General features: G+C 41.6%; 1 protein-coding gene across 2 annotated transcripts in view; it reads right to left on the bottom strand.

The window, feature by feature from the left end:
* The window catches only part of PRTG (protogenin), a 219,983-nt gene that overhangs the window by 45,279 nt on the left and 152,624 nt on the right, over window positions 1-22,080 (bottom strand). For both annotated transcript variants that reach the window (XM_029575503.1, XM_029575504.1), the window contains one exon: window positions 707-802. In XM_029575503.1, coding sequence (XP_029431363.1) covers window positions 707-802 — 96 coding nt within the window. The remainder of the gene's footprint in view (window positions 1-706; window positions 803-22,080) is intronic.

Genomic DNA, 22,080 nt, shown 5'->3' with positions numbered 1-22,080 from the left:
TGTTTTGTAAATATATATGTTTTTCTCCTTTGCTTTCTCTATATATGGCCCTCCTTTAACTGCCTCTATTTTATCAATGTCCTTTCATATATGTGGTCTCCACAGCAGATCACAGTACTCAGGATAAGGTCATAAATTGTGATAAATATTATATGCTAAAGAATACTACAGTTGCTTTCTGCTGGTGGATGTGAAAAGCCCTAATCCAGTGCTGGGGAAATAGCTGGACTAGCAAAATCCAACAATACCAGTGTCCTAAAAAAACCCCAAAAACATTTAAGAATCACCAAGGACCATGTTACATTATCCCATGACCACCAGATATATCTAATATATAGTACTGCGGTGTCATCGGTTTATGCAGTAATCCCTGCTGGAAATTCTGATGCAGACTCAATACAGAGCTAAGACCATAAGCATGTTCCCTGGCCCACTTCCCATCTCTTAACTACAGTTTTGCTCTGCATGCATTAAGTAGTGACTTTAACACCTCAGTTTCTTTTTCACTGAATCAGTGGGCAAAGGTTCAATTTAAAATATAAGCTCAGCTGAACAATGGATTGGCAATGCACAATGGTTTCTGGTAATTTTCACACTCTGTATATAAACAGTAAATTGAAAAAAGAAATGAAGGCGAATCATTAATTTTATCCAAATATATTCATCTGTTTTTGGTTATGACACGCTAAGTGCATGCTGTACTTACAAACACATCCAGGAGTGCTGACTGTTTGGTCTGCCTGGTAACCTTCCTCCACGCTGTTGTAAGCAAGCAGCCTCACTTGGTACTTTCTCCTGGGATCTGCATGAACAATAGCAGGGCACAGTATTTAGAACACTACAAGAAAGACTGCTAGGCCTCCATATAACATGGAGTGCGTCAGAGTTGGGACCATTTTATTATTCTGGAGCATTTTCGGTCAACAATCACTTGCACTAGCAAGAGCCTCACTTTTAGGACTTCTTACCACAGTAATGCTAGAGACCAATTTTGTTTTTGCATTAATTCAGTTTCTCTCTCTACAACAGTATTTATTAGTCATACCCTACAAAAAAATATTTCTACAAAATGAAAACAAGTTCAGTCTCCCCAAAGTGACCCATGCAGGCAAAAAGACGGCATTCATGGGTTTCAAAGTTTCCCTTGCAGCAATTGGTTGGAATGGAGATCTCAGCCTGCTCAGCAATAGAGAGTGAACAACATTAAAAAAAAACAAAAAACCACCACACATTGATCAAGTGATTTTGCAATATACACAAAATATGAAAAAAATACACTTTATTGAAATTAAGAGATGTATTTACTCTATTGTTTTCATGGGAAAGAACATATTATATTTAAGCTCATAAACTGTTCTCGCTACAAGATCCTACCAATAGAGTACTCATACAACAGCAGAGCAATGCTACTAGAAGAATTGTTTGAAATGGCGTACGCATAGCTTTGAGGTTAATGTACAAAATTAGAAACAAATACCGGTAATTAGAAATATGATGACAGAAAAAGACCATTATGATCTATCTAGTCTGCCTATCCACACCAACTAATCAGCTTTACAGCTGATTCCCTCAGAGATCCCTCTGTGTTTATCCCATGCTTTGTTGAATTTGGCTACTGTGCTTTTTTCTACCACCTTTACACAGAGGCTGTTCCATGCATTCATTACCCTCTTTGTAAAGACATTTTCTTACATTACTCCCAAGGCTACCCCCTATCACTCTCTTCCCATGATCCCTCATTCCAAAGCCTCCTTTACTTTGAAAAGGCCTGCCTTTTCTGCATAGAAATCTTGGAGGTATTTAAATGTCTCTATCATATCTTTCCTATCCCACCTTTCCTCTAGGGTATACATGTTGAGATCTTTAAGTCTGCCCTCATATGCTTTAAAACAAAGACCACTGACCATTTTAGTAGCCACCCTCTGGTCCAACTCCAACCAGTTTATATCCTTTTGAAGCTGTGGCCTCAAGAACTATATATAGTATTCCAAATGAGGTCTCACCAGTGACTTGTACAGGGGCAATATCACTTTTTTTTTCTGCTGACCATTCCTTTTTCTTTGCAACCATGCATCTTTTTGGCTTTTGCTGTCGCCTTATTCACCTGTTTGGCCACCTTAAGATCATCAGATACGATCACTCCAAAATCCCGCTCTTCTTTTGTGTTTAGAAGAATTTCACCCTTTACATTGTATCTTTCCCTTGGATTTTTGCATTCTAAATTCATCTCTCTACATTTTTAGCATTAAATCTTAGCTGCCACACCCTAGAACATTCCTCAAGTTTTGCTAAATCTCTTCTCATGTTTCCACGCCTTCCCAGCTGTCTACCCTTGTGCAGATTTTATCATCTTCACCTAAAAAAGCAAGCACTTTCCGATAATCCTTCTGCAATGTCACTCACAAAAATGCTGAAAAGAACTGGTCCAAGGACCAATCCCTGTGGCACATCCATCTCCTCAGAGAGATTTCCATTTGTTGCCTCCCAATCAACCAACTTCTAGCCCAGTCAGTCACTTTAGGGCACAATCCAAGGGCACTCAGTTTATTAATAAATGGCCTATATGGAACGTGTCAAAGGCTTTACTGAATCCAATTCTTTCATCACTCAAAGAAATTGATGAGATTCATCTGACAAGATCTACCTCTGATAAAGCTATGCTGCCTCTGATCTTGTAAGCCACTGGATTCCAGAAACTGCACTATCCTCTAATTTAGAAGTGATTCCATTCATTGTCTCATCACAGGGGTTAGACTAATCAGCTTGAAGTTCCCAGCCTCCTCCAGGAGGAACTATCCACCTGTCTCCACTCCTCCAGAACTACTCAGTCGGCAGAGCTGCCAGAACTTCTCCAAGTTCTTTCATACCTTCAGATGTATCCTATTTGGCTCCATCGGTTTAGTTTAAGTTTAGTTGGCTCCTCATGAACAAACTTTTCTGAAAATGTATTAATATTTACATCACTTCCAATCCTATTTGGATTCATTTGTGGCCCTCCTCCTGGCCCTTCCACACGGAACATCGATCCGAAATATTTATTAAGCAATTTCGCTTTTTCCTTATCGGCCTTTACATATTCCCCCCCTTCACTTCTGAGTCTCATAATGCCACTTTTGCACTTCCTCCTATCACCAACATAGAAAAAAAGTTTTGTCCTATTTGTATTTTTGTATTTCTGGGTTTTTTCTATTTGTATTTTTGTATTTCTGACTTCTTTCCCAGCTTCTCTTAGCTTTTCCAGATATTGTTGCCTGTCTTCCTCTTTCTGCAATATGTAGTAGTTTATGAACATAGTTTTCTCCTTACTTTTTCAGCTACCTCTTTAGAAAACCACAGCAGCCTATTTTTCCTCTCCTTTTTATTTACTTTCCTAACAAAAAGGTTAGTTGCCCTTATAATATCTACTTTTAGTTTTGTCCACTGTTCTTCTACTTCCTCTAGATTTTCCCATCCAACTAACAACTCCTTGAGGTACTCCTCTATTTTAACAAAGTCAGTTTTCCAGAGGTCTAGGACCCTCGTCCTTGAATGAACCTTCACTGCCTGCACTCTAATACTGAAACACACCATCCAGGGGTCACCTAATTCCATATGATCTTTCGCTACAACATCGGAAACATGGTCCCGATTGCTAAGCCCTTGGTCCAGTTTTTCACCCTCCCCTTACAACATAAAACAGGGCCGGCTTGATGGTTTTGTAGTTGTGCTGTACACTGCCATAGACGTCATCTGAGATTGATGTCTTAACCAAACTCCTGCTTCCCAGAACTGCCTGGAGCTGGTGACACTACAGAGGCAACACTCACAGCCCCCAGAAGGAGGGAGTCCCAGCCATCATGCAGCATTGACAGGACAGACTCAGGTGCATGTATAGTGGGTTCCAAAGACAGCTGCAAACTATGACTTGAGTCAAAGACTACAGCTACAATGTATGGTCAAGACAGGGGGAGGTTAAAAATAGTAAGGTACTATTTAGCTCAGTCTATCAACCTTAATGCTAATATCATCTAAACAATTCTATCCAAAAGTCAGACTCCCTCCCCCCCCCCATCCCCCACATACTCCCCCGTGTTATATACTTATAAGGAAAAAACACTAATCTGTGGCTACTCTGGGACATCCTGAAAAGTTTTCATGTATTTCACTGATAAACTGGATAGAGAATGGCTCCTTAGAGAATTTTGATGACCTGGACTGCAGCATATAACTTATGCAGTGAGTGATCCTTCTAAAAGTCTCTGTCGCAAAGGGACAGCCCAACAACAGGACCCAGGGACTGTCTTCCCTCCCTCACCCCCACTCCTAAGACAGTTAAGATATTTGCACTCCAGCAGGCAAGATGAAGAACTGGCATTAGCTGGCCTTTGTGCATTTCCATCAGCTGAAACACGCAGCGGTGTAACTACTGCACACAGAAAGGAAATAAAAATCTGTGAAGATGAGGTGTCTAGCAGATACCAGCACGCATACATAAAGCGTTAGGCAAATTCATTTTAAAAACTTTATTTTAAATTTACAGCTCTTATTGGCCCTGTCTACAAAATGTGCAAATGCAGAGTCTGAATTTAGTATGGAAACTCCCTCTATTGTTTGGCTGAAGCTTCACCACCTTTCCATGATCATTCCCCCTAAAAATTCCTTTTTGCCAGTGGGAATACCTTCCAGTAGAAAATTGTTAACGTCAGTAAATAAAAATATTCACATCCAATATTTAAAAAACATGTAGCTCAGAGTTCCTGCGTATCCCAAGAAAACCAAATAAACTTCCTTTACACAGTTTTTTACCAGTCTTCTCAGAATCACACAGTACTTTATCATTTTCATTACAATATGATTGAGCCCCTTTATCGCTTTTCAGATATTCAGAGACACTCTTCTGACATCACCAATATCTGGTACTGGTCAGAATAAGCAATGTAGTATGCTTCTATTAGTATGTCAATTTAAACTAAGGCCAAGACAGCAAAAAAATGTTTGCCCACACTTCAATACACTAGACTGCTCCATTTAAATATACTTGTAGCGTATTCAGACCTGCTGTGGCTGCTGGAATAGTTCAGGAATACAAAAAGACTGGACCAACTTAGATGTGGTGCAGGTATTTATTTACAGTACTTCAAAGATACAAGAATCAAAATAGTAGCTCACCTTGCGTCAGGCACAAATAACAGGTAAATGTCCCCTGAGTGTCTCGTGAGGTCCTACCAGTTCCCTGGGGCCTACTCAAGCTCTCTAGGCCTGGACCTCTTATAGCAGGGTGAAGGCAACCTCCCTTAATCCCGAATCCTTTGCAGCCTTCTGCCTTAAGGAGACCTGGGTTAAAAGCCTGAACCGCACTCCTTCACATACCCTCCCTCTCAGCTCAGCCATGTTCCATCGAGTATCCAGACATGCCTGGGGTACACCCCGGCTCTGTTTCAATTGCCTCCTCCCTCTGGCTATATTGTTCCCAATACCCATGAGTTGTCTCCATAAGGTTGCAAAATGGGGATAATCTCAACCCAGGACTACTGGGTATGGAAGCTCGGAGAGGACAGCAGTTTCTAACATGGCTTGTCCTGCGGCAGTCAAGAGGGCATGGGAAGTTTAACACTTTTGTTTGTCCCCATGCATACATGTTACTGTTTCCATTTTCTTATCAATATGTCCTTGAAATAGTAAGTCCTGGCTAATGAGTGTTTTGCTGCAGCCAGAATCTACCAAGGCCTAGGTAGAGGCTCCCTCCAGTTCCACCTGGATTATAAAGTCCTTAAGTCGTGCACATGGGACACCCACACAATTGCACCTTTACAGTTTTGACAACTTGTGATCCCAAACATTTTCCCAGTCAATAACATTCTGGAGCTCTGTCCCCGTTCTTTGCTCTGGTTCACGTTGTTCCGTTAACTTGCATTCAAACTCCAGGTCTTCAAGCCAAGGACTCGCTTCCTTTGAATGACCTTCTGTTTTATAGAAAGCACACTCCCATAGGGTTGGTTGGGTTTCTTCCCTACCTGGTTCATTTAAAGGCTCTTCGGTTTCCGGCTGACTATATGGATTGGACAGTGGTCTTCTTCATGCCTGCTCTCTGCACAAAGGGTACAAAAAGAGAGGGTCTGCAATGACCCGTTTCTGGGCTGTTTCCGCCTCTCTGGATTCCCCTTTTTCTTCCGAGTGGCAGGTCGTTGCTGCTTCAAAGTTATTTAATTATGCATACTTCTTTGGGCATTGGCTGGATCACCTTAACGTCCATAGGTTTGCTTCACCCATACCAACAGTCCCTTGCCAAGTGTCCTTTCCGTCCACAGTTAAAACATGTGGATGAGACTGGTGTCTTGAACCCAGATATAGAGGCAGAGGCCCCTATCTCGGAGGTTCATTGCTGAGGTCCTCTAACTGCTGTACCATGTCAGGGCACTGTTATGGGTTGTCTCTTCAAGCCCCTTATGCCAGCAGGCATTGATTCCATCACTTCCAGGGCTCTCTCTAGGGTGAGCACAGTGTGACGGTAGACCCAATTCCGCATGAGCCAGTCCAGACCATCTAGGAACTGCTCTAGGAGTATTTGATGAGCCACTTCTAGCCCCAAACTTGCCTCCAGCTGCAGCCACTTCTACCCATCACCTTTCAAATGATGGAAGAGGTTTCTGAGGCTCTCCCCAGACTGTAGGGCTGCCCATTGGAACTGCTGCCGATAGTATTCTGGGGAGTACCCTGCTCCCTGTTGTACAGTGGCCTTAACATTCTCATACAAAGCCCTCTCATCTGGATTCACGGCCTGGAATGCTGCTTGACTTTTGTCAGTGAGTAAATTAGCCAAGTTGTCTAGCTGGTCAGGCAGAGAGGTGGGCGGTCCATTCAAAGTTCTTTAGAAAGTCCTCTGGGTCCTCTCCACCCTTCATCTTAAACAGGATATGCAAAGGTAAAGGTGCCTGACGTGTTCTGGACAGAGCCTATTACAGGGCCTCAGATAGCCGAGTTAAGACTGTGCCTTATTATGTTAATTGATCTTGTAGCCACTGCTGTTTATCTATTTGTGTTTGTACAGTGTTTCGCAGCTGTTGCTGTCCTGTGGCCAGGCCCTGTACTACCTGCTCTATTTTATCTCCCTTTGGGGCCTCCCAAATGGGTAACTCAGGTAGAGAAAACAAAAAACACCTGCTGGCCTGTCCAGCCCAAACTTACTACTTGACCCCTGACTGCTCAAGAAGGGATGTAGTAGAAATTGAAGTAAGAAGGCCCCAGGAAAAAAACCTCTGCAAGCAGTTTTTTTCTCTTCTTCTTGAAGGCTGTGGGTTTTTACTTGTGCTTCCCACTTAAGAAAAAAGAATCCCTGAACTATCACCACGTGTGGCGTATTCGGGCCTGTGTGGCCACAGTAACAGTTCAGGAATACAATAAGACTGGACCAACTTAGATGTGGTACAGGTATTTATTTACAGCACTTCAAAGATACAAGAATCAAAATAGTAGCTCACCTTGTGTCAGGCACAAATAACAGGTAACTGTCCACTGTCTGAGTGTCTCGTGAGATCCTACCAGCTCCCTGGGGCCTCCCCAAGCTTTCTAGGCCTGGGTTCTTATGCTAAGGTGAAGGGAACCTCCCTTACCCCAGAATGCCCTGTGGCTGTCTACCTTAAGGAGACCTGGGTTAAAAACCTGAACCGGGTTCTTTAAGGTAGAATGAGGGAGTTGTCAGTACACTTTCTCACAATGTTCAAAACTAAGAAACAATGGAGAAAGGAAAACTTTAAAAAAATAGAGCTCTTGCATTCTTTTTGCTTAAAAATAGTATCATAAGTAGAAGAAAGTTAAAGTTAGAGAAGTCTCATGTGTATGCAGAAATGCAAAATGTATTTACTTATGTATTACTTATTTGATTTATATTCTGCTTTTAAATATTAAAAATGTTTTAAATAGTGTCATCTCTTTTGCACACTTTTGTTTTGCCCTTACTGCCTTAGCAGCACTGAACAACAATGAGGAATAATCCATACACAAACATACAAGCCTGCTTCTTTCTACTCTGAAACCTGAGTATCCAATCTACCCTTCACAGCTCAAAATGGACTGTACAGAGGAAGGCTAGAAGGAAGAGTTCTGCATTTAAGAAAGTGAGCCTTCATCAGTCATCAATACTTCACATCTTGACAGAACGCAACACAGGGGAAGCAAACCACAAACTGCACTAGAATACACGTACACCATATCACACCTAAATCCAATCAACATAACTACACTCCTGCCTTCTGGGATTCGGCTTAGTACTGACTCATGATCTAATCAAACTGAGGAGAAGCTAAAGATTCCACCTCCTGTTCTCTCTCCTGCGGATCCCACAGGCTTCTCTTACGGCTATGACACATGCATGCAACGTACCACAAACATCCTGTACGCTTTGGCAAGAGACAGGCAGAAAGCCTCCAGCGTGGTCCAAACAGTGAAAGAGTGTTTTAAAGAAAATGAACACACTCTTCTTAACTTCCTGACTGGACCGACCACCATTAACCGAGTTTAAGAATGGAGTTTGCAGCCAAGGCAAGAAGAGATACTTAATATCACTTGCAAGCATATTATGGGTATCACCTAAAATTCTCACTCAGCGAAGTAGTCAGGAAGAAGCGGGATAGAATCGGATGCTCGTATTGAACACCATTGTAATTGTGGGTGCCCAATGCATTTGAGCACTAGAAGTGCACAATTCTCCCCTACTGCGTAGTTTTTGGCGCAGCCCCTCCTTTAAATACTGCATGGGCGCTCGGGCATGCTGCTGTGTGTGCATTAGGAAAAAGGGTGCTCAATACGTTGTTTTCCACGCGTGTCTTATTGCACCAGATCCATAAAGTGGAAGCTGGAGCCTTCATACTGGGGAAAGCTACCAAATGAAAAAAAGTTACAGAACAAGAGAGTTCACAGCTAAAGCGACATTTTGTTCTGTTAAAATGTTATTGTGATAAAGCTAAATGGCTGTAACAGCAGTATCACACAATGCTACACACACACGTACATAAGGGTGAATTTTAAAAGGCCCATATACCCGTATATGCGGTGCGTTAGTAACTCAATGTGCGGAAAAAAGGGTGGAGTTAGGGCATATTGGGATGTTCTGGGGCGGAGCCAACATTTACACATGAAAATACAGATTTTAAATCCCACGCCTGCAGTGCGTGTCGGGCTGTTAGCCGCGCTTATTTGCTTCTGCTCTTGATGAGTTGCGAGCCTGAAGAAAACTTGTTTTAGGCCTAAAACGACTGTGTAAGGAGTCTGGGTAATGCAGGCTTGAAGAACCAGGAACGTCTCGATGACCAAGAGATTGACTGGGCAAACTGGTGGACTAACGGGACAAACTGGCTATTTCCTTCACGCGTACGTGTTTTTAAATCATCTTAGTGTTAAAGCCGACAAATTACGAAGGAAGATCCGCGAATGATGTTTTCTCGTGTTACTGCTTAAAATTAGGTGCGCACATACATGGTCTAAGTGTATTTTAAATCATAGGCGTGCACTTGCGAGGATTTAAAATTCCTGCGAATATGCGCTGGCACACATGTGCTTATTTTAAAATTACCGTCATAGTGAGGATAACTGCAACAAAAAGGTTACTTCCTACTACTGCAGGAATGAGTTCTAGGTGCTGTACCCCTAGCCCTCCTGTCATCAGGCAATTAGTAATGGGGAAATTAGTAGTTTCTGCCATGTGCTGGTTCCCAAACTACAAAAGAAAATAACTTTCTCTTCTGCAGATGTACAGCGCAGCACAGCTGCACCAAAGCACTTTCTAGTTCCCCCCTATGTTGAAGCTTTTCTTTAGTTACAGAACCTTTGAGCTCTCCTGGTATTATGCAAACCGAGTACTGCAGTGTTACGCCTCCTGTGGCTCATTGGGATCCATGTGCCTCTTTCATACCAAAATACAGAGCAACCATCACTTAACTTTCTCCAGTCAATACTTTTCAAATTGCCTCTAATCCACAGGGGCCCCTGTTTTCAGCCCTTCTCAGAAAGGACTTTGAGAAAGGGTTTTGAACATTAGATTACACCAGTGATAGGTATTTTCTACAAGGGGAAAAAATGAACATTTTCCTGAAAAGAATGTAAATGAAATTGCCCTATTAGGTTGCTAAAGTTTCTTCATCAGGTATAGAGACTTACAAGAGAAGAAGATAGAGCACAGGAGTAAAAAGAATGAAGAGAACATAAGCTTAGTGAAAACAATACTTGCATCACAATATAAAGTGAAGATCTATTGAAACTCATTGCCCTTAGGAACTGAAGTTGCTTTCCAGGTCTGTTGTAATGGCAGCAAGTTACTCTGATCGGTGAGGGTAGGTGACGGTGGAAACACCGAGCACATTGCAGGGGACAGCTTTTTACTGGACTAATTCAATACATTTGTGACTAGCTTTGGAGAGCTGTGCTTCTTTTGTTAGAACAGTGCGGAATGAGCAAAAGACGATAATGCCTGAATACGTAATTATAGGATGGACAACAAAAGCAGGGCTTGCATAATGATCTGATGGCGTATACTCAAAAGCTAGTCACAAATACATGAGGTTTGTCACATACAGCTTGTTCACTGGTCTTTATTTCTTTGTATCCAAGTGAAATAAGAAGGCTGGGACCCTACGTTATTCAGTCGGGAGGGAATAGAGAAAGGGGGTGGAGAAAGCCAGACATTTCAGCAGTCACAAGTCGACCCCTGTAACTAGGGTTATGCCTCATTATTTCCAGAAGGTGGCACCGTGCACCAAAAATAAGTAAGTGGTCTACAATTAGAAGCAGCATACAAGGAGTCTGTTGTACAATATGATAGCAAGAGATAGTACAATGAATCTTAAAAACACTTTCACCTTAGAAACTAGGCAAGCCATCTTCCAGAGATTTACTACCAATTCTCATCTAGGGAGACTAAAGGACACAGAAGCATGAGCCCACACATCTCATAGCTTACTAGCAATCCATTACTGGCTGCAAATATTCATTGCAATATTTGCAGAGGAGCTACCAAGTAATATCACAAGATGCAGCTCATCACAGTTCCTTCAAGAACTCAGAATCAAGAAATAATCAGCAGCAAAGATTACCTGCATTTCTAGCCACAGTATTCTAATGCCTTTAGAACTAAATTTTCTCATCTGTGTGCATTTTTCATAGACCATCCTGTCTAGAGAAGATTATTTTATTCAAAAAGCACTTAAGGGGCTAAAGATGGATAGCAAAGAAGTGCACCGAGAGGGTAATTTTCAGAGGGACATCTGCGGGTACATTCGTTGCTTTATACTCATAAATGGTCCTTTAGAGAGTTGCACGACTGATATGTGGGTAGAATTACATATACACGCGCTGTATGCACAGGCGAGAGGCATTCCAAGGGGTGCAGTCTGGGTAGCATTGGGATTTACGTGTACCCTTTTTGATTTTAAATTCTCTTGGCAAAGCTACATGCCTCAAACAGCAGGTGTAATCTGAGTGCTTTTAGTTTCACCGGGATAATATTCAAAGCAGATTTATCATTACCAGTCATTGTTTGTTGATTCATAGCTATGAATGTTACTTTTGTAAAACATTGTGATCTTGACATGGGACGATGGTATACAAAAAAAAGTAAATGTGCATGAATTCACTTTGAAAATTGGGGTGACTTTTGTATATATTTGCTGCTTGACTTACATGCAACATTATGAAATTGCCACCTTAAAGTCAGTTCTAAGGAGTGTACTTTTACTCATCAGGCCAAGTTGTTATTGATTCTGAGGCTAACAGTGACAGCTCAACTGATGGACCTAAACCCGGAATTTTACAAATCTGTGTTTACAGATGCTACCACCACTGAAATTTTGGCTGGCCAGCAAACATATCATAGAAAGCAGATGTTTACAGAGGATTTAGCTGAAGTGACAACAGGGTGTAACATTTCTGCTTCTAAAAACCTCTGCCATTGTCTCCCTCAGCTGCTGCATGTTTGTGAAGCTCCAAAGGCCTTGAAAGGAGCCAAGCCAGTGCCAACAGGTCAGGGCTAGATAAAATTAAGAAAGAATCCGAGGTCAGGACCATGAAAGAACTTTTTTTTTTTCAGGCCAGCAAGTCCACTCCCCAGCAGCCCACCATCTAGGAGGTGAGAAAGGTTAAGAAAGATTTAAAGGAAGAAAAATATCTTGAGAGTGCCTAAAGAAGAAAAGTGAACCAAGAAAGAACAATTTACTGTCCATATCTGGTTCATCAGAATTGCGAATACTAAGTCCTATGTGATTCTTATCTGTATTTTTTCAGTAAATTATGTTATACCCTCTAGAAAGAAAGCAAATTGCTTTCTTAAAAGCAGCCCAGTACATACACCCAGAGTTCTTAGACCAGCAAAGAGCTGCATTGTAGACTCTGTTTACTTTAAGAAAGACAGAATAACAAGTACAAAGTACTGACCAGATTTCACTTTTAGAACAGATGCACTGCAGATGTTGAGACATTTCCAGTACACCAAAATTTCAAAACTGTAAAGTTTAACTCTTAATTAAATAGTCTTCTTATGAAAAAGGACTTCCTAACTTTCTAATCTCAGTAATAATGATTATTAATAATGATATTAAACTATTTAATTTTCTACTCAAAGGAAAATACCTGTCTTGTGGCTTGGAAAAGTTCTAAGGGTATAATTTAAAGTCTGACCAAATGTCCATTTTTAATTTAATCTTTTGTGCTGTGGGTTTTTTGTATACCCTACAGACCCATTGTTCTTCAGCTGTGAGGCTGGAAAGCTCATTGGTCCTGCTTTCTAGGTTGAGTGCACTGCCCCAAGCCCCTTCCCTCAACACAATAAACCCTGCATAATTATTCAGAGAAGAGGCCAGCAGTATGGGCTGCTGTGACATTTGGGTCATGACCTTTGACATAAAATCTGGGGTTGGCCAAAGTCTGCTCTGAGCAACAGAGGTCTAGGGATATTGTTAAGGGGGAAGGGTGGGAAAGGAAAGCAGTGTGATATACTATCCTGAAAAATGCAGATCACAAAGGAATATAGATGAGAAACAAAACAAGGCTCGTAGAATCTAGAATAAGGCACATAAAGCACATTAGTTTAAAATGGCACAATAGCTAATCAACTGTAGAACAAATCATACATTCTTTAATTATATTCCATCTATACATTACCTGTATATATAAATATAAAAGTTAAAGTCTACAGAAGTTACAGCTTCAATATAAAGGAAATGCCCTCAAAAACAAATATTAAAATGAGTTTTCCTGCAAAAATATAGTTAAAAAGTTAAAAAATGTAAACAAGCACGTTAAACAGTTGCATCTATAGTATAAACCAATCTAGTTTATAAAAAGATTTTTGCTACTGGCACAGAATGAGAGAAAACTGAGCCCAGTCCACTATTTAGGCACATATTTATGTAATATTTTACAAACTGTGTGGCCGGAGTCACAGAGATGCCATACGTATTTCTGCTCCAAAAGCATGTGTATGCGTCACTATATATATATACATATATACACACATACAGTATTTCAAATGCAAAAACATGCGTACTTTCTCTACCCATTTTATTCAATTATGAGATATATTTTATGACTGTAATAATTATAATAATGTATGTGTAATAAGCCAGAGTTAAATGTGGAGAAGGCATGCATTCTGCTTCTGAAAACACTTTTGCATGTACTTGGGAATCGCCAGTTTGCCGATATTCTCCACCTGTTTGCCTAGACCCTTCAGCACATCACCCCGAACCCCCTCCAGTTCACCCAAAACTTCCACCAAAAGATAATGTAATTGTATATTTGTTTAATTGTTCAATCTGTTTGATGTAATTCTCTGTTCCTTGTTCCGTGTAAACCGAAGTGGTATGCACTAGTGCATGAACTCCGGTATATAAAAGCCTTTAAATAAAATAAATAAAATAAATAAATAAAGACAAAAGACAAGTGAGATTTCAATTGCGCACATCAGTTAGCAAGCGTAAAAGTATACGGTCAAATGTGGTAATACATGTGCTTATTATTCTGCTTTCGAAATAGCAATTGAAGTACCCCATTTTCCCTTGTTCACATTTACACACAATACTGCAAATATGTGCACGCTTGCAAGGTATAAAAGAGTATATACGCACGAACACACAAAAACAACCTGGTCAGTCACAGGATTATTATGGCCATACTTTTAAACGGGTGCTGCTGGGTCTAGTCTTTAAAAATATCTCATTGTTCCCCGATAATCTCGGAGACACATTGCACTATTCAACTTTCCATTCATCAAACTGAAAACTGGTTTGGGAGATCAATGATAGTTTCCATTTGGATCCATGTTGAAAGGAACAGGCTAATCCAGTCCTGGTGTACCCTAGTGCATGCATGGATCTGTAGTTCTGATGTATTTGGAGAAATCAACAAGAAAATCAGAACTACAAGTCTATGCATGCGATGAGGAAAAAGCAGAACTGGATCGGAAAGAGAATATAAATGCCTCTGTATCGCTCCATGGTGAGACCCCACCTTGAATACTGTGTACAATTCTGGTCGCCGCATCTCAAAAAAAAAGATATAATTGCGATGGAGAAGGTACAGAGAAGGGTGACCAAAATGATAAAGAGAATGGAACAGCTCCCCTAATGAGGAAACACTAAAGAGGTTAGGGCTGTTCAGCTTGGAGAAGAGGGCTGAGGGGGGATATGATAGAGGTGTTTAAAATCATGAGAGGTCTAGAACGGGTAGATGTGAATCAGTTATTTACTCTTTCGGATAATAGAAAGACTAGGGGGCATTCCATGAAGTTAGCATGGGGCACATTTAAAACTAATCACTCAACGCACAATTAAACTCTGGAATTTGATGCCAGAGGATGTGGTTAGTGCAGTTAGTGTAGCTGTGTTTAATAAAGCTAGAATTTAGCTGGAAAAGTGTCCAAATATTTATTTAGCCGGTTAAATTTTGAGGTAGCTGGCTAAATGCTTTTTGTATATGGACCTCTAGCTGTCCTAGCAGAAATGCAGATGCTCATGTAATCAAGTCTGTCTGGCAAGGCTACATGTTCTTGTGTCAACTGGTTTGATGTGGCAGAAAAGCAACATGGACCTAAAAAGCTGGGTGTCTGGGCAACTATTTAGATTATTACAAGCTTTGAGTTTAGATATGGGGGAGGTGAGTGCTGGGTGTGAACTATACAGAGGATCCTGCATGCTCATCAGTCTCAGAGGATGGAGTAAAAAGGAAGATGACGGATACTGTCTTGGATAAGGAGTGTTTCCTACAAGTGGCCATGCTCTATGGCTGGCAGCTCAGACATATCTGTGGAAAGGGGGAAGATTAGATAGGTCAATTGGTCTTTTTCTGCCATCATCTACTACGTTACATAGCAGCAGCAGTCTTCATCAGCCAGGGGCCACAGACTGCTGCTCCTTCCAGAACACAGTCATGTGAATCGCAAGTTTAGCTGCTAGGTGCGGATATTGAGCAATGGTTGGGGTTTCATTCCCCGACATCTTAGCCCATGACAGCCAGGGAAGCAGGGTCCTAGCCTAGGAACAAAACTCACAGGGGTGTATTTTCAAAGGGTTACACGCGTATATTAAGTGCGTAATCCTGAAAACCCGCTCCTGTGCGCGCTGAGCCTATTTTGCATAGGCTTGGCGACGAGCGCAAACCCTGGGACACGTGTATGTCCCAGGGCTTTGAAAAAGGGGCGGTCCAGGGTGGGGCGAGAGAGGGGCTGGAGCCTCCAGGCACAGTGGCCATTTGCTGCTGTACCCGGGATCGCGGACCGGCCGTCGGCCAGCGTGTGCAATCTACGCCTGCCCAGAGGCAGGCGCAACTTATAGGACAAAGGTAAGGGGGGTTTTTAGGTAGGGCTGGGGGGCGGGTTAGGTAGGGGAAGGAAGGGGAAGGTGGGGGGGAGCAGAAGGAAAGTTCCCTCCGAGGCCGCTCCGATTTCAGAGCGGCCTCGGAGGAAGGCTCGGCGCGCACAAGTTGCACATTTGTGCACCCCCTTTCGCGCGCCGACCCTGGATTTTATAACATGTGCGTGCGCATGTTATAAAATCGGGCGTACATTTGTGTGTGCCGGGTTGCGCGCACAAATGTACACCTGCACGTACCTTTTAAAATGCGGCCCACAGGAACTAAAAACATGGCTGTTCCAGCAAGCGTATGTGAATGAGAGTTAAGCACAAGAGCCAATATATTTTTTAGCTAGGTCTTTAATCTCTTTTATTGTTTTTACTTTTTTATCTTTTTACTTAATAGTTTTAGATTTTAGACATATTTAGAAAAGATATATATTTATAATATTATTGTAATTTTCTTTTTCTGTTTATTCCGCATACTGTGATTAATTGTAAACCGCTGAGATGGATTCGTCTGTGCAACGGTATATAAAACTGTTTAAATAAATAAATGCCACTGAGGCACTGAGACCAGACCAAAGAAATATTTTCTAATACTTCTCTGAGCCTCATATCATGACCTAGAATTTCCTATCCTCTGAAAATGCTTGCTTCTTGTGCTTTAGACCTTTGAGATATATCAATGTTTTCTCTTCCCCTCCACATGATACATACTTAGGCCCTTACTTTTTAAGCCTGCTCCTAATAACATGAAGCTGCAGGTAGAGATTTTCAGTTCGGTTCATTTTGTTTTGTTGTTGGGTGTGGAGTTGGAGGCTTTCTGGCCAAATTTCATTTGGTTGGTGTGAGTGAGCATTTGGGGGGGTTTTTTCCCAAGGTTTTCTTCATGTCGAGAAATATTTTCAACACAAAATAAACACAAATTTTCAGGATTTTTTTTTTTTTAACGAGTGAAACAAAAAAAAAAAAGGCCATTTCCTATTTGCATGCCTTATTTGTTTCAAATAAATACAGATCCTTAGCCAGTAAGCAATCAACCTCAAATGATATTGTGGGTGACTGGTTCGTGAAAGAACAGGCACTGCCTTGAAAAATCCTAAATTTGTGTTCTCTGATTTGCTTCTCCTTTTCTTTTTAAAGACATTTTTCTTTCTTTAGTTGCTGTTCAGTTTGCGCAGAGCTGCCCTGAAAGAGGATGGCACCTGTACCTCAGGTTGCACCCTCGCAGTTAATGCAATCATACAAGCAGAAGGACTTGTAATGGAAAGCAGTCCAAGCATCCCGCACTGCCTTGATTATAATCCTGATGCAGATTCTAGCACAGTGTGGGACTAAATACCCAGAAACAAGACTCTCCAACCTGTGAACATCACACTTCTGTGCTGGGAACTTTTATAGCTGCATCCATCCCAAAGTCTGGCACCTAACTTTGTGTGCCGCTGCTTATTACTGTATAACTTCATATAAACAGACTGAGAAAAAGGGGCAAAGACATAAATTAAATAGGCCTGCTTCCTGCCCTGTCCCGACATGCCTTTTACCATCCTTTCTTTCTCTATTTAAAGTGCACAGTGCTGTGAGACGGCAGTGCACAGGCTAAAGAGATGAGCTGATAAGCTAGACCAGTGGCTCAGTAACAAGAACTGTGCCCAACCATGCAGAAGAGCTGGGTTTGATTCCTGAGTCAGGCTGGCCAGGGCTGGATGTGCCAGGGAGGGAGTCCAAAGCAAAAGTAAGCACAACAGGTGGAGTAAAGGAACCAATAAGCCTTGATGCTTTTCATGCAACTACAACATCGCTCTCTGCTTCAAAGGTGGGAGCTGAAAGGAAAGAGAAATTTGGAATTAGGGACAACCGCCATGACCTTTTTACAGTCTGGGGTACTGATGCTCAGACAGTAGGAAAAAACACACAGGGCTGCTTCTACAGCCAAGTCCATAAGCTCGTCAAGCAAAACCAACTGATACATGGGGGTAACCTGAATGGCAGATACTACTATGGGAAGCTTGCTGGGCAGACTGGATGGACCATCATTTCTATGTTTCTATGAATCACACATAAAAAGTCACTGGCAAGGGCAGGAATGTGTAATAATAAAACTGAAACTGATCAGTCTCAATGAATCAAAAACAGTGAAGATTCAGAATGCTGGCTGATCCATTTTATTGATGAATACTTAATACCAATCCAGTCCAAATATCTAGTGGGGGAAATGTGGACATAGGGTCCACATTAGCTGTGCTCCAGAGGGAGCTATGGTTTGTGGTTCCCAATCCAGGGCTGTTGCTGCAATGACTGGGCTGAGCTGGGAGGAGGGATATAAAAATAGTGACCCCCCAGCTAACTGCAAATGAAGCCTCATAGTGCAGTAGCTTTACAGCTGCTTTACAAGAGCACGCCTCACTGAATGGGGAAATTCAGTCGCCACTGCTAGGCATTCTCCTTCAGAGGATACAGACTTCTGCCATGTTGAGGATCACTCTATAAAATGCATCCAAAAAAAAAAGTTCAAAATTAAATCTGGACAAAAGTCCGGACCTGCTGCCATCCCAGTATTTGATTTAACATCATCTGTTTAAGTAGATGCCTGACACACTACAGTATCAGCTTACGTTTTTACACATCCACAGAAAGAATCTATTCGTGGCACCCAAACTTCCCCTAGAGCTATGACATAAATCTCCCTTCAGAACTAACATTTCTCTGCTGAACTGCCATGTGCTCTCCATGCCACTCTGACCCCCCTTTGTGTAACAGAATGAAAATACCATCTATCATCCTTCACACCACTGGGACTCTCTTTTTGGGCGGTGCACAGTTTCATGGCAAAAACATCTGTGCTTTGGGAACCATCTTCCAAGCTTCCCTCTTAAAACAGCAGGGCAAGCAAAAGGAATTTTTAGATCATTCAGACAGCAACTAAAACAAGCAAAATCTTTAAGATGCCTTTTTGATTCAGTTCATTTTATTTCTCATGACATGCTACCATATAAAGTTTTTCAGACACTCCTAAGTAAATCAAAACAAGAAACAAAAGAGGGGGTAAAGTGAACATAAACGACCAGGTCATCGAATTGTGCAGGGAAAAATACTTGTGGATCAATTTAAAATGAGTTCTAGAATAAATACAAAATCACTAAGAGCACTGAGTGCCAGCTATGGCTTAACCACACACAAAACTAATGGTCATTAAATAGTCCTACTTTATGAAAAGCTTGTGGATACTAACCAGTGGTCATAGAAACAGCAGAGCAAACTTGCTTGCCATAATTAATATCACAAGCCATTCAAAAAATGTGACTAAGTGAAAAATATTCATCTAAAGAGTTTATACCGCCTCTTCCCCCAAAGCATCCTGAACATTGTAACATTCATCTAAAGAAGTTAATAAATCAGTGTCCCAAACATCACCATTTAGTCTGCATTTCAGCCAAAGCTCATCCATACCATAAAAACAGAGAGAAAGATGATAGGTCAAGACCACAAGGCCCATCTAGTCTTACCCTATCAAGGGAAAAACTTATTAAAAAAACAAAATCACACTGGTCTGAATGCAATGTTTTTAACTTTGCTTCTTTTAAACTTGTTTAGAAGAGTGTCACTGTGTTTAGGTCCATTTTAAAAAGCATTTATCCAGCTAACTCAGAGGTTAGCCAGCTAAATGAATATTTGGGCACATATCCGGCTAAATGCTAGCCGCCTAATAAGTTAGGAGGCTAGAGTTTAGCCAGCTAACCCCTAGATTCATTAAGCTGCAATGTTTTATCACAGAAAGGGTCCCACTATCATGGGGGGTTGTTGCCGTGATAGTGGTGATCCCTTCCCCGAAAAAGCATTGCAGCTTATGGCGCATTCTTTTGTGTCACAGCCAAACACCACATCACCAAAGAATGTGGCAAGTGGCCTTTAAGCGCTATGGCAGCCCCAACCTCACAGGACCCCCATCACCTTAAAGGGCCGCTGGCTTGAAAAATAAAAGATGCGGCAAACGGGAAAGTTGAGTAGGAGTCAGTGTTGAGCCCCATCTCAATGCAGAGCTGTCAATCAAGGTGGCCCAGACTCCACCAAGATCAACTCAAGCTCTCTCCACCCTTCAAGACCCCCCCCCAAAAAAGGAGCAGGTCCCCCAACCCCACCTCCCTGCATCTGACCCCCACAAATCTACCAAGGGACCCCGCGTAGGGGGTGGTGCACCCTTGCACCCGGCATGGTCAGCACCATTTTCCAAAGTGGCGCCGACCTGACTTTGCCCCAGCCACGCATTATTCCGAGGGTTAAAGAAGCCCATTTACAGACCACTCGTAATCGCGCATTATCTGTTGTCAGTCCTGGGATATGGAATGCACTTCCAGATGAGCTTCGGTTAATTACAGATTTTAAGCTTTTCCAAAAAAAGCTGAAACGTTTGTTTGTGGAGGCTCTTCTAGGTAATCTGTTTGATAGCAACAGCATATTTTTAAATTTGTTATATCTACTTTTAGAGTTAATTGATATGTGTTTATGTGATTTTATTGTCATTTATTTGTTGCATTTTATGTAACAATTGAAATCTACCGAGCATGACATTATCGTCAGCAGAATATAAATATTGTAATAAATAAATAAATTCACGCATGCAAATCGCATGAAAAGAAAAGCACTGCAATAGGGGAGGGTATCTGGGCAGGGAGATGCAAAATATCACATATATGTGATATAACGCACGTTAGAGCCGTACCGTGGCTTGATGAATTGCCCATTAAGTTAGGGGAGTTCCGAGGGCCTAACTGGGAGCAGCTGAGTTAACCAACTATCTCTAATATTCAGAGTTAGTCAGATGACTTAGACGGCTAAATCTGGTCAGACCAAAGAGCTGTCCTAAAGTTAGCCAGCTATAGTTAGCCTCCTAGGTTTAAGATAGCCAGCTATATTCAATACTGCAGATGCACTATTGAAAATACCTCCAAAATTAGCTGGATAAGTATATCCAGCTTACTTTGCTATCCGGACTGTGAATCAATATGGACCTCTGGATCTTCTGACATCTTTAGATGAGCAGCTTTTCACATTTTTCCATAAAGCATGTTTTCACCAGTTTATGATGCCACCAGCCAATGCTGACATTCATCAGCTTCCTAAGAAGCCTGATTAGTTAATAACTAGAACATAAGAAAATGCCATACTGGGTCAGACCAAGGGTCCATCAAGCCCAGCATCCTGTTTCCAACAGTGGCCAATCCAGGCCATAAGAACCTGGCAAGTACCCAAAAACTAAGTCTATTCCATGTAACCATTGCTAATGGCAGTGGCTATTCTCTAAGTGAACTTAATAGCAGGTAATGGACTTCTCCTCCAAGAACTTATCCAATCCTTTTTTAAACACAGCTATACTAACTGCACGAACCACATTCTCTGGCAACAAATTCCAGAGTTTAATTGTGCGTTGAGTAAAAAAGAACTTTCTCCGATTAGTTTTAAACTATTTATTTTTGGTACTCGTTAAGTGATTGCTGACCCAGTTGATGCACTCTAAGTAAAGTCAGGGCACAGACCCTCATCAGAGCCTCATGCAGCCATCACAATGATATAAGAAAGCATCAATACAGCATCAGCTATGATTTTAATAAAGGGGGATGGAAACATCTTTTATCTAAAAAAAAGTGCATAATTATACATAAATGGTATATAAGCAGAAAAAATTATGCAAACCTATGAATAAAACTCAAAAGCTAGGACCAGCCTGGTGACTCAGTGGCATTGCTGCTCACTGGCATAGGGAGGATTTCTGGGTCAGGTCTTGCATTCTCCTGGTTGGCCAGGGAAGTTGAGGAGGCAGCGTTCATAGTTGCTGATGGAAGGGAATCTCAGCCATCACTCACTGGTAACACCAACTTAGCTGGACTGTAGACTCTGGAAAGGAACTGAGGGGTTATAAAAATGGAGGGAAAACCCCAAGTAACTCATGGCACTGAAGCTGCTTCTGATTCAGTTGCAATCCCAAAGAATCAGGTGAAAACTGCTGGGTCAGAAATACAATAATTTAACAAAAACAACTGCCCCGCCACCCCCAAACTAAAATCCATACAACAAAGCCATGAAACAGGTGATTTGGGTATTTTGAAGAATCCAGCAAGTAATGTGTTAAATCTTTGATTTCTATCTTGCTTTCTGCATGCAAGACAGTTTATGCCGCCCCCTCCCTCCCCGCTTAAGCCTATTTGTCAAAAAGTGTTAAATCTGTGGTCTAGCAGCTGACATTTAGGGCCAGATGTACTAAAGGATG

This window comes from Rhinatrema bivittatum, chromosome 13, assembly GCF_901001135.1.
Source record: "Rhinatrema bivittatum chromosome 13, aRhiBiv1.1, whole genome shotgun sequence".
NCBI lineage: Eukaryota > Metazoa > Chordata > Amphibia > Gymnophiona > Rhinatrematidae > Rhinatrema > Rhinatrema bivittatum.
This window is presented reverse-complemented; position numbering and strand designations above follow the sequence as displayed.